Here is a 14,351-nt window from a genome sequence, read left to right as displayed (position 1 = left end):
TGCGTAGGCTATAAACTGAAGAAATAGCTCAAATGTGTTATTCAACCATGTGGGAAAAGTAGTCTGATCTGTGACCAGAGTATGGTTCTACAGCTGACAGACTGTTTATAGTAAGCCTTAGCAATAAGGACCAAATGTTCAAGCCATTTCTTTTTGATCATACCCTATTGATGTGCCCACTAATCTCAAAGAAACAGTCTGATGGACACGGTATGTGGTAAAGGAGGGACATTGGATGGTGACACACTGATGGTCAGCATTAAACAAGAGGAAGAAGACGATATGGAGCAGATGTCCAATGGTCCATTGTCATCTGACATGCTCATCAAACAGGAGAAAGAAGAGGGCCTAGAACAAGGCAGTACAGGTGGGTCCAAATAAGTGTTTAGGAACCTGCAAGCCAACACTTGCAGAGAAACAGAATTGTTGTATTGATCATTTTACAACACATGATTCAATATATTAGTCTCATATTTTCAACCTTGATAGTCAACACATTTTCTTCCCTCGCTCCTGCTATCCCACTATATCACGGTCGCATTCAACTCCAGCTCCGGACGACCAACCCTCTAAGGATGAACCAGACACCCTGGAAGAAGCAGAGGAGGTTAAAGACAGAGGAGAGGTCCTGGTCTGCTGTTGAGACTGAGGATGTCTCGGGGTCAGACTCGAGTTGGCGCTGCAGACTGTGTCAGCGCTGCTTCAGTTCCTCCTGGGAGCTGACGGGACACTGCTGTACCGGCATCGCGGGGGAGGACGGGGTCGCCAACGGCCACAAGGTCAAACTGGAGTTCCGGTGCCCAGTGTGTGGCGACCGCTTCCTCCGGCCCACTGCCTTCATCATGCACAAGCGCAGCCACATGGGCCAGTCCCAGTACGTCTGTGGGGTCTGTGGACGGACACTCAAGAGCCTGCGCAAGCTGGCCTCCCACAGGCGCTCACACCCCCGCTGCCGCAGGCCTGTGGCTGAACGACAGCAGTGCCATGACTGACTGCAGCCGGAGCTTCTGCAACCTGACGGCACTCAGAAGCCACCGGGAGAGACAGCACGGAGAGGAGAGGAATTGGGAGGATGAGGCGGACAGGGCGGTGAGAGAGGGAGAGGAGGGAAGCACTGCAGTGATATCTAATGATTCAACCAGAGTTTCAGGTAAGGCTGGTTCTTTATTAGTATTTCCTCTTGTTTAGGCAATGGATTAACCTCTCATTTGCAAGGTACTTGGAATTCTGTGAACTTGTGTCTTGAATCAGATTATTCTGATCTAGATATGGTATGTATCTTGTTATTTTCTCTTTCCAATGACTCAGTATTTACCTGTATTTGACAACCTTTCCTCTTTGCAGCAAATCACCACATCACTTGTGTATACACTGGTTCTCCTGACCCTGTCTAATTTGCTCTCTCTTCCCCCAGCACAGCCTCCCCAGTCTCCTCAGTGCTTCATGACCTTTCGGGATGCAGAGACAGAAGAGAGGCATTTACGCTTCAAGCACCCAGTGGAGTATGAGAGACATCTCCAAGGTCGCACAGTGTTTGCCTGCTGTGTCTGCGACCTTACGTTCCCGTCCTCCCGCCTGCTCTCAGCTCACCAACGCACCCACAGCAAGTGGAGTCTGCCCCCCACTGGCCTAGAAGTCTCTTTGCAAGAAAGCACAGGCAGAGGAGAGGCAGAGGGTATATAGAATTTTTGAATTATTTTAAAACAGTCTATGTACATATTATTTGTTTCAGTTGTCACATGTTTTATAATATTTTATTTTCGGTGTTTTATAAAATAAAATAAAATGTTTCTATTGTCACACACCGAATAGGTGCAGTGAAATGTGTTGTTTTACAGGGTCAGCCATAGTAGTACGACGCCCCTGGAGCAAATTAGGGTTAACTGTCTTGCTCAAGGACACATCGACAGATCTTTCACCGTGTCGGCTTGGTATTTCAGGTATGGACAATGAAAAAAACAGAGCTGGTCCACTGTCATATCATCTTCAATGACCCTCGAACCTGGGAACGTCACATGACGGCCAAGCACCCCCCATCTCTGTCGACACCTACTTCACCAGGGAATGCCTACCTGACTTCTAGACCTGCCAGGGGTCAACTTCGACCCTATCGCTGCTCCACCTGTGGAGAGAGATTCATACAGGAAAGCACCCTGACCAAACACTGCACCAAGGCACACGCCAGCTGAGAGAGGATGGTTCTGGGAGCATAGATACCAAGATGAAGAGGACAAGAGGCAAGTTGGAGCGATATATAGGATTGTTTTCCAGGAGGACCTTGACTAACTATTTACAAAGTTGTTTAATGAAGAAATGACGTGTCACTTATGAGATGGATCCTATCATTTCATTGTAGGCCTTAGTGTCAACCGTTATGCCAACTCTCTCCAACACCAACAGAATCCTCACAAAATCTATTTTGAATTCATATCTCTTCTAGGGCTGTGACGATACCAGTATCGCAATATTTTTTCCATGGCAAAAATGAAAACACGAAGCAGAGCTGACTCTTTGGTTCTTTTATTTTCCAAGCTATAGCTTTGAAAATAAATACATGTGATTCTGGATGAAAACATAATGATGTTTGTTTCCAACATTAGGGCTGTTTCCCTAAGTTAAATGCACTTCATTTGTTTCCTTGCCACGATACTAACGAGTATCGCGATACTGGTATCGTCCCGGCCCTAACAACATGAAAAGCTTGTGTCAAAATTGAGTTTTCAAAATTAAATCACATTAAAAAAAATATTCACCTGTGCCATGATTAAAGATAGGATGAAAACAGACTAAACCAGCTTTTGATCAATTTGATAGTAATAATGTCTGTGCTACGACATGTACACTACATTACCAAAAGTATGTGGACTCCTGCTCGTTGAACATCTCATTCCAAAATCATGGAGTTGGTCCCCCCTTTGCTGCTACAACAGCCTCCACTCTTCTGGAAAGGCTTTCCATTAGATGTTGGAACATTGCTGCGGGGACTTGCTTCCATTCAGCCACAAGAGCATTAGTGAGGTCAGGCTCGCAATCGGCGTTCCAATTCATCCCATAGGTGTTCGTTGAGGTCAGGGCTCTGTGCAGGCCAGTCAAGTTCTTCCACACCGGCATTGTCATGCTGAAACAGGAAAGGGCCTTCCCCAAACTGTTGCCACAAAGTTGGAAGCACATAATCGTCTAGAATGTAATTGTATGCTGTAGCGTTAAGATTTCCTGTCAATGGAAGTAAGGGGCCTAGCCCGAACCATGAAAAACAGCCCCAGACCATTATTCCTCCTCCACCAAACTTTACAGTTGGCACTATGCATTGGGGCAGGTAGCGTTCTCCTGGCATCCGCCAAACCCAGATTCATCCGTCGAACTGCCAGATGGTGAAGCGTGATTCATCACTCCAGAGAACGTGTTTCCACTGCTCCAGAGTCCAATGGCGGCGAGCTTTACACCACTCCAGCCGACGCTTGGCGTTGCGCATGGTGATCTTAGGCTTGTGTGCGGCTGATCGGCAATGGAAACCCATTTCATGAAGCTCCCGACAAACAGTTATTGTGCTGACGTTGCTTCCAGAGGCAGTTTGGAACTAGGTAGTTCAACCTAGGATAGACAATTTTTACGTGCTACGCACTTCAGCGCTCGGCGGTCCCGTTCTGTGAGCTTGTCTGGCCTACCACTTCGCAGCTGAGCTGTTGTTGCTCCTAGACGTTTCCACTTCACAATAACACCACTTACAGTTGACCGGGGAAGCAGGGCAGACATTTGACGAACTGACTTGTTGGAAAGGTGGCATCCTATGACGGTGCCACGTTGAAAGACACTGAGCTCTTCAGTAAGGCTGTTCTACTGCCAATGTTTGTCTATGGAGATTGCATGGTTGTGTGCTCGATTTTATACACCTGTCAGCAACGGGTGTGGCTGAAATAGCAGAATCCACTAATTGGTGGTGTCCACATACTTTTGTATATATAGTGTATGTTCCTCTAGAACAGGCATAATCCAACCAGTTAGTGAAAAAATTACCGAAGACGGTGTTTAAAAGTAAAATATATTTTATTTTCTCATGACAGTTGTTGTTATCATGGGTTTCTGTCTTAGAGAAGATGTCTCTTCCAGTCTAGATAATTAGTTGGAGGACATGGTGCTGCTGATCCAGGATTTGTAGTTGCAGACCTTGGTGTAGACACCAGGCTTGTTCCTCTGGGCACAGCCATAACCCCAGGACACAACACCCTGCAGCTGACCATTGCACACCACAGGGCCACCAGAGTCTCCCTAATAGAGAGAGGGGGAGACAGAAATTAAAGGTGAGCAGATTTGTTTCAGGGTATCAGTCAGTCTAGGTTGAAGAATGGTTATTCGAAATTATAGAATCATATTTTCATTCATGCTGTTAATGGATCAGTGGAAGTGCTTCAACTCAGCTTACCTGGCAAGAGTCCTTGCCTCCCTCCATGAAGCCAGCGCAGAACATGTTGGAGGTGATCTGTCCAGGATAGGCGCTGTTGCAGCTGCTGCTGCTCAGGATGGGGAGATCCAGGCACCTCAGAGTGTCGGGGTAGTTGCCTAGAGACAGGCAGAAGAGGATTAGTTTCTCAAACATTCTCTCTTTGGTTCTGAGTGGTCAGTGATATAATTTATCATCAGTTTGATAAACAATGAATACCAAAAGTATTTGTGGGCATATTGTTGATGCTACTCACTGCTGCTGCCGGATAGGTTTCCCCAGCCAGAGACCAGACAGCGGGTGCCAGAGCTGGCACAGCTGGAGGGCAGAGCCACGGTGCTCACATAGCTGTTCAGAGAGGCGGGCTTGCTCAGTTTGATCAGCATGATGTCGTTGTCTAGGTTGCGGCTGTTGTAACTGGGGTGCATGATGACCTTCACTGAGTCGATGAACTGCTCAGTGCCCTCGTTGATGGCAATGTTGTGCTCACCCAGGCGCACCTGAATGCGGCTGGGGAGAGCGAGAGGGGAGGGTTAACAAGATGTACTTAGCCAAATACAGTTTCATGTCAAACATACTGTAGATGGCTTTGGTAAATGTTTTTGAAGAAAGTTTCATCAGTCACTTACGACTTGTAGCAGTGAGCAGCAGACACCACCCATGTGCTGGAGATCAGGGAGCCACCACAGAAGTGGTAGCCAGACTGCAGAGACACCTGGTAGGGTGCAGAGTTCTTTCTGCACTCATACCCTCCAACAATCTTGTCATCCTCATCCTCAATGGGGGCGGCGACTGAGTGGGAGAGTAAAGGAGAAATCTTTGTAAAGAAAAATGTCAAATGTACCAAACTTTTCAAGCAGTGTATACATAATTCAGTTTTATTTTCATGCAGTCTCCAATCTCTAGGCCCACATATTCTTTCCTGTTGAATGGACCGGTACTCACATGCCACAGCGAATAGAGCGAGAAGAATAATGGTCTTCATGGTTGAGTCCGTCTTTGCCTCGGTGCTGAGCTACTGTCAGAGCCCTTTATAAATCCACTCTGTCCTCTGCCATTGGTCAGTTCCAAGGACATACATGTATACATTTCCATTGGTACCTGTCTCTCAAACAATAACTTGCGTGTGAACGGACAGATGGCTAACGAGGCTCCTCAACTGATGATGTGTGCTTAACGGCATTAGCTTACATCCCTATGTAAATTCCTATAATGTTAAACTGAATAGACATTTCCCCTTTTTTTGACTCCTCATTGAAGCAATATAGAAAAGTGTATTCATACAGTGCTTGGTTTTGTGTCACAAACGTTCTCCGAAATAGATTCATTATGAGGCCACAAGGGGGAGTTTCATGACCCAGCATTTAAGGTAAGCCTGGCATTTTGCAACGGTTTCCAGTCTTGGTCAGAAAGGAGTGTGTCTAAGGGTTCCTCAGCTTAATTGATCAATATAGGCTGTTTGTTACTGAGCCTGTTTCATTTATATAAAAAGAGCTTTAAAACAAACAGTATAACAACATGAATCATATGATCATGATATCTAATTGTTGTAATCTAATGATATCATGTTTTTCTTCCTTTATTGGTTTATTCACCTCAGACATACCTATACATCCTGTACAGTATCATAGATGGTGTTACAAATACAGTATAATGTCACTCATCATTTGCACATTTTCAGAATGTATTTAATTGCATATAAATTAATGAAAGGCATTATTTTTCCATATTCAGGGATAGGAAATTATTTTTAGATTGTGACTAGAATGTAATTCAATGGAATAGAATAATGTAATGCTCTATTATGCATTAGGAATTTTTCTTGGCATCATTACAGGCAAAACATGGCAGATATGACAAATATAAACACATAACATGACATAACAAGGTTAAAAAGTTTGGTACAATGTGAACACAATGAATAGAATAGATGTTTAGTCTGGACAGGAATAGTCTGTACTGTTTGCTCAGTGAGATTATGATGTCATGGGGAATTGTTTCGGCCTTACAGGTGGTGTGTGACATGTAGGTGTGTTTGCCCGTGTTTTTCTGAAGCATGTACCAAGTCGAGCGACTGATCAGCCAATTTCTCGTAAATCCAGTGCTGCCGTGAACTACATCTAAGATCATTCCAGTTTCTCTCTTGGTCATTGAAGGTGTTAACCTCAGCACAGTCCTCATTAGAGTTTATAGTGGCACCATTTGGCGTCCCGTCCACCCATTTCCAAGTCCCATTACATTTACATTTTAGTCATTTAGCAGACGCTCTTATCCAGAGCGACTTACAGGAGCAATTAGGGTTAAGTGCCTTGCTCAAGGGCACATTTACGTCATTTAGCAGACGCTCTTATCCAGAGCGACTTACAAATTGGTGCATTCACCCTATAGCCAGTGGGATAACCACTTTACACTTGTTTTTTTTTTTGGGGGTAGAAGGATTACTTTATCCTATCCCAGGTATTCCTTAAAGAGGTGGGGTTTCAAATGTCTCCGGAAGGTGGTGAGTGACTCCGCTGTCCTGGCGTCGTGAGGGAGCTTGTTCCACCATTGGGGTGCCAGAGCAGCGAACAGTTTTGACTGGGCTGAGCGGGAACTATGCTTCCGCAGAGGAAGGGGAGCCAGCAGGCCAGAGGTGGATGAACGCAATGCCCTCGTTTGGGTGTAGGGACTGATCAGAGCCCGAAGGTACGGAGGTGCCGTTCCCCTCACTGCTCCATAGGCAAGCACCATGGTCTTGTAACGGATGCGAGCTTCAACTGGAAGCCAGTGGAGTGTGCGGAGGAGGGGGGTGACGTGAGAGAACTTGGGAAGGTTGAACACCAGACAGGCTGCGGCATTCTGGATGAGTTGTAGGGGTTTAATGGCACAGGCAGGGAGGCCAGCCAACAGCGAGTTGCAGTAATCCAGACGGGAGATGACAAGTGCCTGGATTAGGACCTGTGCCGCTTCCTGTGTAAGGCAGGGTCGTACTCTCCGAATGTTGTAGAGCATGAACCTGCAGGATCGGGTCACCGCCTTGATGTTAGCGGAGAACGACAGGGTGTTGTCCAGGGTCACGCCAAGGCTCTTCGCACTCTGGGAGGAGGACACAACGGAGTTGTCAACCGTGATGGCGAGATCATGGAACGGGCAGTCCTTCCCCGGGAGGAAGAGCAGCTCCGTCTTGCCAGGGTTCAGCTTGAGGTGGTGATCCGTCATCCATACTGATATGTCTGCCAGACATGCAGAGATGCGATTCGCCACCTGGTTATCAGAAGGGGGAAAGGAGAAGATTAGTTGTGTATCGTCAGCGTAGCAATGATAGGAGAGGCCATGTGAGGATATGACAGAGCCAAGTGACTTGGTGTATAGGGAGAATAGGAGAGGGCCTAGAACTGAGCCCTGGGGGACACCAGTGGTGAGAGCACGTGGTGCGGAGACAGCTTCTCGCCACGCCACTTGGTAGGAGCGACCGGTCAGGTAGGACGCAATCCAGGAGTGAGCCGCGCCGGAGATGCCCAGCACGGAGAGGGTGGAGAGGAGGATCTGATGGTTCACAGTATCAAAGGCAGCAGACAGGTCTAGAAGGACAAGAGCAGAGGAGAGAGAGTTAGCTTTAGCAGTGCGGAGAGCCTCCGTGACACAGAGAAGAGCAGTCTCAGTTGAATGACCAGTCCTGAAACCTGACTGGTTTGGATCAAGAAGGTCATTCTGAGAGAGATAGCAAGAGAGTTGGCTAAAGACGGCACGCTCAATAGTTTTGGAAAGAAAAGAAAGAAGGGATAGTCCCCTTTGTCTCTCTGTCAGTCAGACCAATCCAGAAAAACTTTTTTAATGTACAGATGAATTCCTGTTCCTCTTATAATCACCAGGTCTGCTCCTCTCTTTAGACAGTTCTGTCTGCTCTCATCCCAGGATTCAGTCCTATCGGAGATGTAGTTCAAACTGGAACCAAACTTCTTCCATACTTCAGGGCAGGTTTGATTCAGCATAGTGTACCTTCTCTTTAGATCTGTCTTTTCTTTATCAAGGTTTTTGTTTTGGATCTGTAGCTCGTCTCTCTGTTCAGTCAGGTTGTTGTTGCTGGTTCTATAAACTAACAACCTCTCCTCCAAACTGACAGTGACTGTATTATAGTAGACAAACAGGACCATGATCCCAGCCAGTAGGAGAAGACACAGCAGGCCCAGACACACTGCAGCAACTCTGGAACGTCTCCCCATCGAGCTCTCAGAGCCTGAGTTACTTTCTCCAGTTCTACTCTTTGGTGTGGTGTCTTCTGTCTTGGTACCGGAATCATGTCCTTTCAGGGTCTCTACACTGACAAATTTGCCCGTAGTCCACTCATCATAATCACCACAGTCTCGTTCCTCCCTTTTAATGCATTTTGTGTTGTCAATGATACACTCAGACATTGTCATGTTATTTTCCTCTGTCATTCCAATTAAACTATAACATAAACTGTACTCTAATGCGTCTCTGTGCTGCTCTGTGACTGTGCAGTGTACTCACTGTGCTGGGGTTAAGACCCTAGGGAACAGGAAGACATTTTTCACACCCGTGAGAAAGGAAACGAAAATGGAACCACCCACCATGCAATTGTTAAAAGTGTACAAATATACAACTACGTTTTGTGTGTATAAAAATAAGAATTTGAATAATGCGGATGCTTGTGTCACTTCAGGTGGACATAATGTTTTTTGCATGTAGGGTAATGTTTGAGCGTCAGATATAGGCCCACTGTTCACAGAAATGCAAATCCTTGTGAAGATCAGATAATGTGGCTGGTGGAGTGGGTATATAACAATTTGTCTTCATGATTGAGTCCTGTGTAGCAGCCAGTGGTGTAAAGTACTTAAGTCGTTTTTTTTGGTATCTGTACTTTACTATTTACATTTTTTACAACTTTTACTTTTACTTCACTACATTCCTAAAGAAAATTATGTACTTTTTACTCCTTACGTTTTCCCTGGCTCCCAAAAGTACTTGTTACATTTTGAATGCTTAGCAGGACAGGAAAATTGTCTAATTCACACACTTATCAAGAGAACATCCCTACTGCCTCTGATCTGGCAGATCCACTAAACACATGCTTCGTTTGTAAATTATGTCTTGAGTGTTGGAGCGTACCCCTGGCTATCCGTAAATTTAAAAAACAGGAAAATGGTGGCGTCTGGTTTGCTTAATATAAGGAATTTGAAATGATTTATACTTTTACTTTTGATACTTAAGTATATTCAAAACCAAATACTTTTAGACTTTTACTCTAGTAGTATTTTACTGGGTGACTTTCACTTTTACTTGAGTCATTTTCTATTAAGGTATCTTTACTTTTACTCAAGTATGACAATTGGGTACTTTTTTCATGACTGGTAGCAGCCAAAAAACACAATCATGAAGTACGTTATTCTCCTGGCTCTGTTTGCCATTGCATGTAAGTCCTTGCTTTACTCAATGAGAGAAATTCTCAGAAACGTTGTTTAAGTTCACATTGGTGTTCATCCTGTGGTAATACTTGGTGAATAGTGAATATTTACTGAACACAGGCACTGTTCTGTTTGCATGAGTTGTATTTCCATGCAATTTCACACTGATTCTTTCTGTCTGTATTTCAGTCGCTGCCCCCATTGAGGATGAGTATGACAAGATTGTCAGTGAAGGTCATCATGCACCCCAGTTACAACAGCCACACTTTTGGTATTCGTTGTTTATCAAACTGATGGCAAATGATATCAGTGACCTCTCAGAACCAAAGGGAGAATGTTTGATATACTAATTATCTTCTGCCTGTCTCTAGCCTTCTACCCCGACCAACTGTTCTGCCTGGATCTCCCCATCCTGAGCAGCAGCAGCTGCAACAGCGCCTATCCTGGACAGATCACCTCCAACACGTTCTGCGCTGGCTTCATGAAGAGGGGCAAGGACTCTTGCCAGGTAACCTGAGTTGAATTCATAGTGCACCTTTCCACTGTTGTCCTTTTCATTTGATTTGTTAAAAGCTCTCATCTGTTGTGATTAACCAGCTTCAACCAATATTGAAAGATGCACCTCTAACCACCTTTCTCTTGTCCCTCTTCCTTACTCTCTCTATCTCTTTCTTTCAGGGAGACTCCGGTGGCCCCATGGTGGGCAACGGGCAGCTGCAGGGTGCTGTGTCCTGGGGTTACGGCTGTGCCCAGAGGAACAAGCCTGGTGTCTACGTCAAGGTCTGCAACTACAACTTCTGGATCAGCAGCACAATGTCCTGCAACTAATTTATTTATACTGGAAGAGACATATTCTCTAAGACAGAAACCCATGATAACAACTGTTATGAGAAAATAAAAACATCATATTTTGACATTAACCACTGTCTTTGACTTATTAATTCTTTAAAGTGCATTACTATGAGTGCAATATGTGCTTTTAGGAAGGTATGAAACAGGTATATGGCTAGTGCTTATTATGTCTAACTTCTACAGCTAAATCGGTTCAATTCCAATTGTACACTGTCTCCTATCTGTTTCCTCTCCATGCAAAAATGCACTGTTAGCAGGTGAGCCATTTCCTGGAAACTTGATGACATGAGAATGCACATCTGTCAGTGGAAATATGATGACACGTGAACTAGCAGCTGCAATAGACATGAGTAGAACATATTTTTGTTTATCTCTTCATAGGTTAATTAATGGACCTTTTACACATGTATTCTTTCAGCTGTATAGAAAACATTTTAAATGAAGTAGAATATTCTGACAATATACATACAATCCAATTAACCTAAACGTGGAGCATTCCAATTGTTTATTAAGAATATTCAGTCTCAGCTATTCAGCTACAACAGCTAATGAATAAAGGTTTGTGTTCGTTTGTCTGCTGATTGTTGAATTGGTGAACTTCAAATGGCAAATGCCTCACAAATTCCTATTCCCTTTATCCAGCGCTGGGAACATGTGAAATGGTGACGTCAATATTCAGCGACGCTCTACGGTTTGTGTACAATTTCAAGCTTGATGGGAGGGTTACGTTTAAGACTACTGCATCAAATTTGTCTTTGTTTTGTCTTGTATTCCTCGTGTGGTAATCGTGAGGTGAGTAAAATAACATGTTATCCCACTAAGTGTACTGACATTTTCGCGATTAAAGCTAGCTAACTTGAAGCGTAGTGCACTGCATTGCTAGATCAGCGTCACCGTAATATATGCGGAATGCGCAACCATTGCGGATGTGGTGCAGAAAAAATGCGCATCGCTGCGACAAACGCAATTATACAATTATAAAGGTGCTAGACGTCATCATCAAGTTGAAACCTATGTTGTAAATTATTTGATATTTGTAATTTGTGTAACTATTTGGTAACATGTATTATATTTCTCTCTTTTGTAGATTTCCCTCGATCCTCTAGTTACTCAAGTTTATCTACACTTCTGCATATCTCTGTTGATGGGTACTGTCATATAGTTGTTTTTGCACTAATATAAAGGAATTGAAAGGCTCGTTTTCAGAGAGAGGGCATGTCTCTCTTGGCCAGCTTTTACAGTTGATGAACGTCTGCCCCAGGACTTTAGCTGTAGGCTACCTGGTATGAATGAAGAATATCTTATGCAAACGAATGCACATTACAGTGAATGTTGATCCCAGTATGTCCCTGCTCAAGATGCTCTCCTAGCGCCCTTATTTGTTTATGTGCCACTTAGTTGTAGCCTGTGAACATATGCCTTATGCTGCCCCTACGGAAAGATTACTTAGTTGTCAGGCAGATATTGCTCAAGTCCCCAACAATGGTGTGGTACGGCCAACCATCTGTCGCTGTGTGAATGGAACTGTCAGTTGGTCTGTCTGTAAACCAGGCCTGACTCATGACTGAGTACTACGAGGAGGGGGGGCTGCTGTATGAGCACTCGCCTCCCATGCACATCAAAGTGGAGTCTCCGGAGGGCCCCTTCGGAGGGGGCGTCTCAGAGGACGGCTTTCCCAGGGAAGATGAGGACTCAGAGGGCAGCTGTGACCACAGCAGTGGGCTGCCTGGAGGACTCCCCTTCAACGTGGTGGTGGTGCATCCTAACATCATGACCCCTGGTATGTCCTCAGATGACCTCCTGTCCATGGAACAGCGTAAGCTTTAACCAACTTTTAGCTATTAAACGCATGTCTATTGTTCAATATTGATGCTTGCAGTGGTGCTCTGTACTGTTATGGTAAATAGTATAATGTTTTGACTATTACATTTTTATGTTTCACCTCATATGACATAGTAAACATTATCCCTGTCTTTCTGTAGACAGAGGTATGTCCTCTGCGTTGGCAGCGGGGGGTGCAGGCAAGAGGAAGAGTCGTTTTAGCGGTGCAGAGCTGGAGGTGCTGGTTTCTGAAGTGACGCGGTGTGAGGGAGAGCTTTTTGGTCCCGCTGGGAGGCTCCGGCGCAGGGAGAGAGAGAGAATCTGGGCAGGGATCCTGGAGCGGGTCAACGGCGTGTCCAGAGTCCCTCGCACACTCCGCGAGGTCAAGAAGCGCTGGGACGACCTGAAGAGACGCAATGGAGGCAGGCTGGCAGACGCCAGGCACCGCACTTGTTACCTGCCATCCAGCAGAGGGGCTTCCATGCTGGGACGGTCAGCTCAGGCAAGCCCCAGGCTTCACCAGGCCAGACAGAAGCAAAGCACCAGAGGGAAGGCCAGTTTCACGTGCTTCACTGATACAGAACCAGGTAAATCTGAACACTAACAATGAGGTAAAGCCTTAGATTCAAGCCTTGTAGGAACATTCAGATAATGCATATAAAAACTGAATTTTTTAACCACTGTTTTCTATTCTATCCTCTTGTTTACTGCAGTGGGTGGAGGTGAAGGGTCGGAGAGGGACGGCTTTGAGAAGGAGGAGGATAGTGGCGAGCGGGAAAGGGAGGTGGGAGAGGCGGAATGCGAGGGGGCAGAGAGCAGCATGGAGGAAAAGCTGGGTTTAGGACTGGGAATAGGACCTCCCCCTAACTCGGAACGCTGGCTGCCTCCCTCTCCCCTCTACAGCGCCCCTTTCCTCAATGGCACCCCTCAGCCTAGTCCCCAGCCCTCACTAGGGGCCCAGCAGGGACCGCTGGAGGCCCCTCCTCGTGGCTCATGGCTGGAGGACGAGCTCCGTGGCGTGGGGGAGGCAGCTCTGCAGCTGGGGGATCGGGTGGAGCAGAGTCTTCGGGAGTTTGGGGAGGGATTCAGACGAGATATGAGAACACTAGTGGCCTCTCAAGAGGCACTGGCAACCAGCTTACAGCAAAACAATGTTCTCCTGCAAAGGCTGCTGGCAGTCCTAGAGGCGCAACAACAACAACAACAACAACCACCACCACCACCACAGCAGCAGCCACATCATTCCCAAAAGCAACAGCCACAACAGTCAACGCAGCAACCGCAGCAGCAACCACAGCCTCAACAACCAATTCAGCAGCAGCAGCAACAAATACAGATACAACCACAACAGCAACAACTGTTCCTGCAGCAACCCCAACTGGCACAGCAGCAACAACCGATACAACCGCTACCACAGCAACCGCAGCAGCTACACCCCCAGAGTCCAAGTAATCAACCAACTTTAGCAGTTGCCCCTGTACCACCACCCCCAGATATTCTTGATGGTACCACCCGTCCTGAACCACCCACAGTCATGAATGGAACCGTCCAACGGCCAAGGCGGGGGAGAATTGTTGATCATAGACGAAGAAGAAGGCGTTAGATAAAGATGTAAATAAGCGTTGATGTACTTTATTTATTTTCTCTTATACAATCTGATTTGAATTAATTGTGTCCCTCCAATTTCAACCAAAGTTGAAAAAGTTAACTTTATTTTAGTACATTTGTTATATAGAGTGTGCTCTGACCATAAATGAACTTATTTATATACACTACCAGTCAAACCTTTGGACACACTTACTCATTCAAGGGTTTTTCTTTATTTTGACTATTTT

The 14,351-nt window shown here is 45.6% G+C and overlaps 4 protein-coding genes and 1 pseudogene across 5 annotated transcripts; 3 read left to right on the top strand and 2 right to left on the bottom strand.

Moving 5' to 3' along the window:
- The first annotated feature begins 137 nt into the window (after window positions 1–137).
- On the top strand, window positions 138–1,683 carry LOC121585355 (zinc finger protein 576-like). Its single transcript, XM_041901731.1, has 3 exons — window positions 138–367; window positions 552–1,150; window positions 1,415–1,683. The coding sequence occupies exons 2-3, from the start codon at window positions 985–987 to the stop codon at window positions 1,681–1,683; spliced, it is 435 nt and encodes a 144-aa protein (XP_041757665.1). The 5' UTR covers window positions 138–367; window positions 552–984.
- Window positions 1,684–4,025: 2,342 nt separating this feature from the next.
- LOC121586124 (trypsin-3) lies at window positions 4,026–5,489 on the bottom strand. Its single transcript, XM_041902619.1, has 5 exons — window positions 5,384–5,489; window positions 5,068–5,230; window positions 4,695–4,948; window positions 4,421–4,557; window positions 4,026–4,266 (listed from the first exon to the last, which is right to left on the bottom strand). Exons 1-5 carry the CDS (start codon window positions 5,421–5,423, stop codon window positions 4,117–4,119), a joined length of 744 nt encoding a protein of 247 aa, XP_041758553.1. The 5' UTR covers window positions 5,424–5,489; the 3' UTR covers window positions 4,026–4,116.
- Window positions 5,490–6,162: 673 nt separating this feature from the next.
- Window positions 6,163–8,896, bottom strand: LOC121586135 (annotated as a pseudogene).
- Window positions 8,897–10,037: 1,141 nt separating this feature from the next.
- On the top strand, window positions 10,038–10,671 carry LOC121586131 (trypsin-3-like). Its single transcript, XM_041902631.1, has 3 exons — window positions 10,038–10,114; window positions 10,215–10,351; window positions 10,522–10,671. Exons 1-3 carry the CDS (start codon window positions 10,051–10,053, stop codon window positions 10,669–10,671), a joined length of 351 nt encoding a protein of 116 aa, XP_041758565.1. The 5' UTR covers window positions 10,038–10,050.
- Window positions 10,672–11,368: 697 nt separating this feature from the next.
- On the top strand, window positions 11,369–14,351 carry LOC121586111 (myb-related transcription factor, partner of profilin-like). Of its 2 annotated transcripts, none has more exons than XM_041902602.1 (4): window positions 11,369–11,487; window positions 11,783–12,475; window positions 12,678–13,103; window positions 13,230–14,351. In XM_041902602.1, exons 2-4 carry the CDS (start codon window positions 12,256–12,258, stop codon window positions 14,117–14,119), a joined length of 1,536 nt encoding a protein of 511 aa, XP_041758536.1. In that variant the 5' UTR covers window positions 11,369–11,487; window positions 11,783–12,255; the 3' UTR covers window positions 14,120–14,351. The 2 variants fall into 2 exon arrangements, with proteins under 2 accessions (XP_041758536.1, XP_041758535.1); XM_041902601.1 differs by having other exon boundaries at window positions 11,783–12,511.

Source organism: Coregonus clupeaformis, unplaced genomic scaffold, assembly GCF_020615455.1.
Source record: "Coregonus clupeaformis isolate EN_2021a unplaced genomic scaffold, ASM2061545v1 scaf1821, whole genome shotgun sequence".
Taxonomy (NCBI): domain Eukaryota; kingdom Metazoa; phylum Chordata; class Actinopteri; order Salmoniformes; family Salmonidae; genus Coregonus; species Coregonus clupeaformis.
This window is presented reverse-complemented; position numbering and strand designations above follow the sequence as displayed.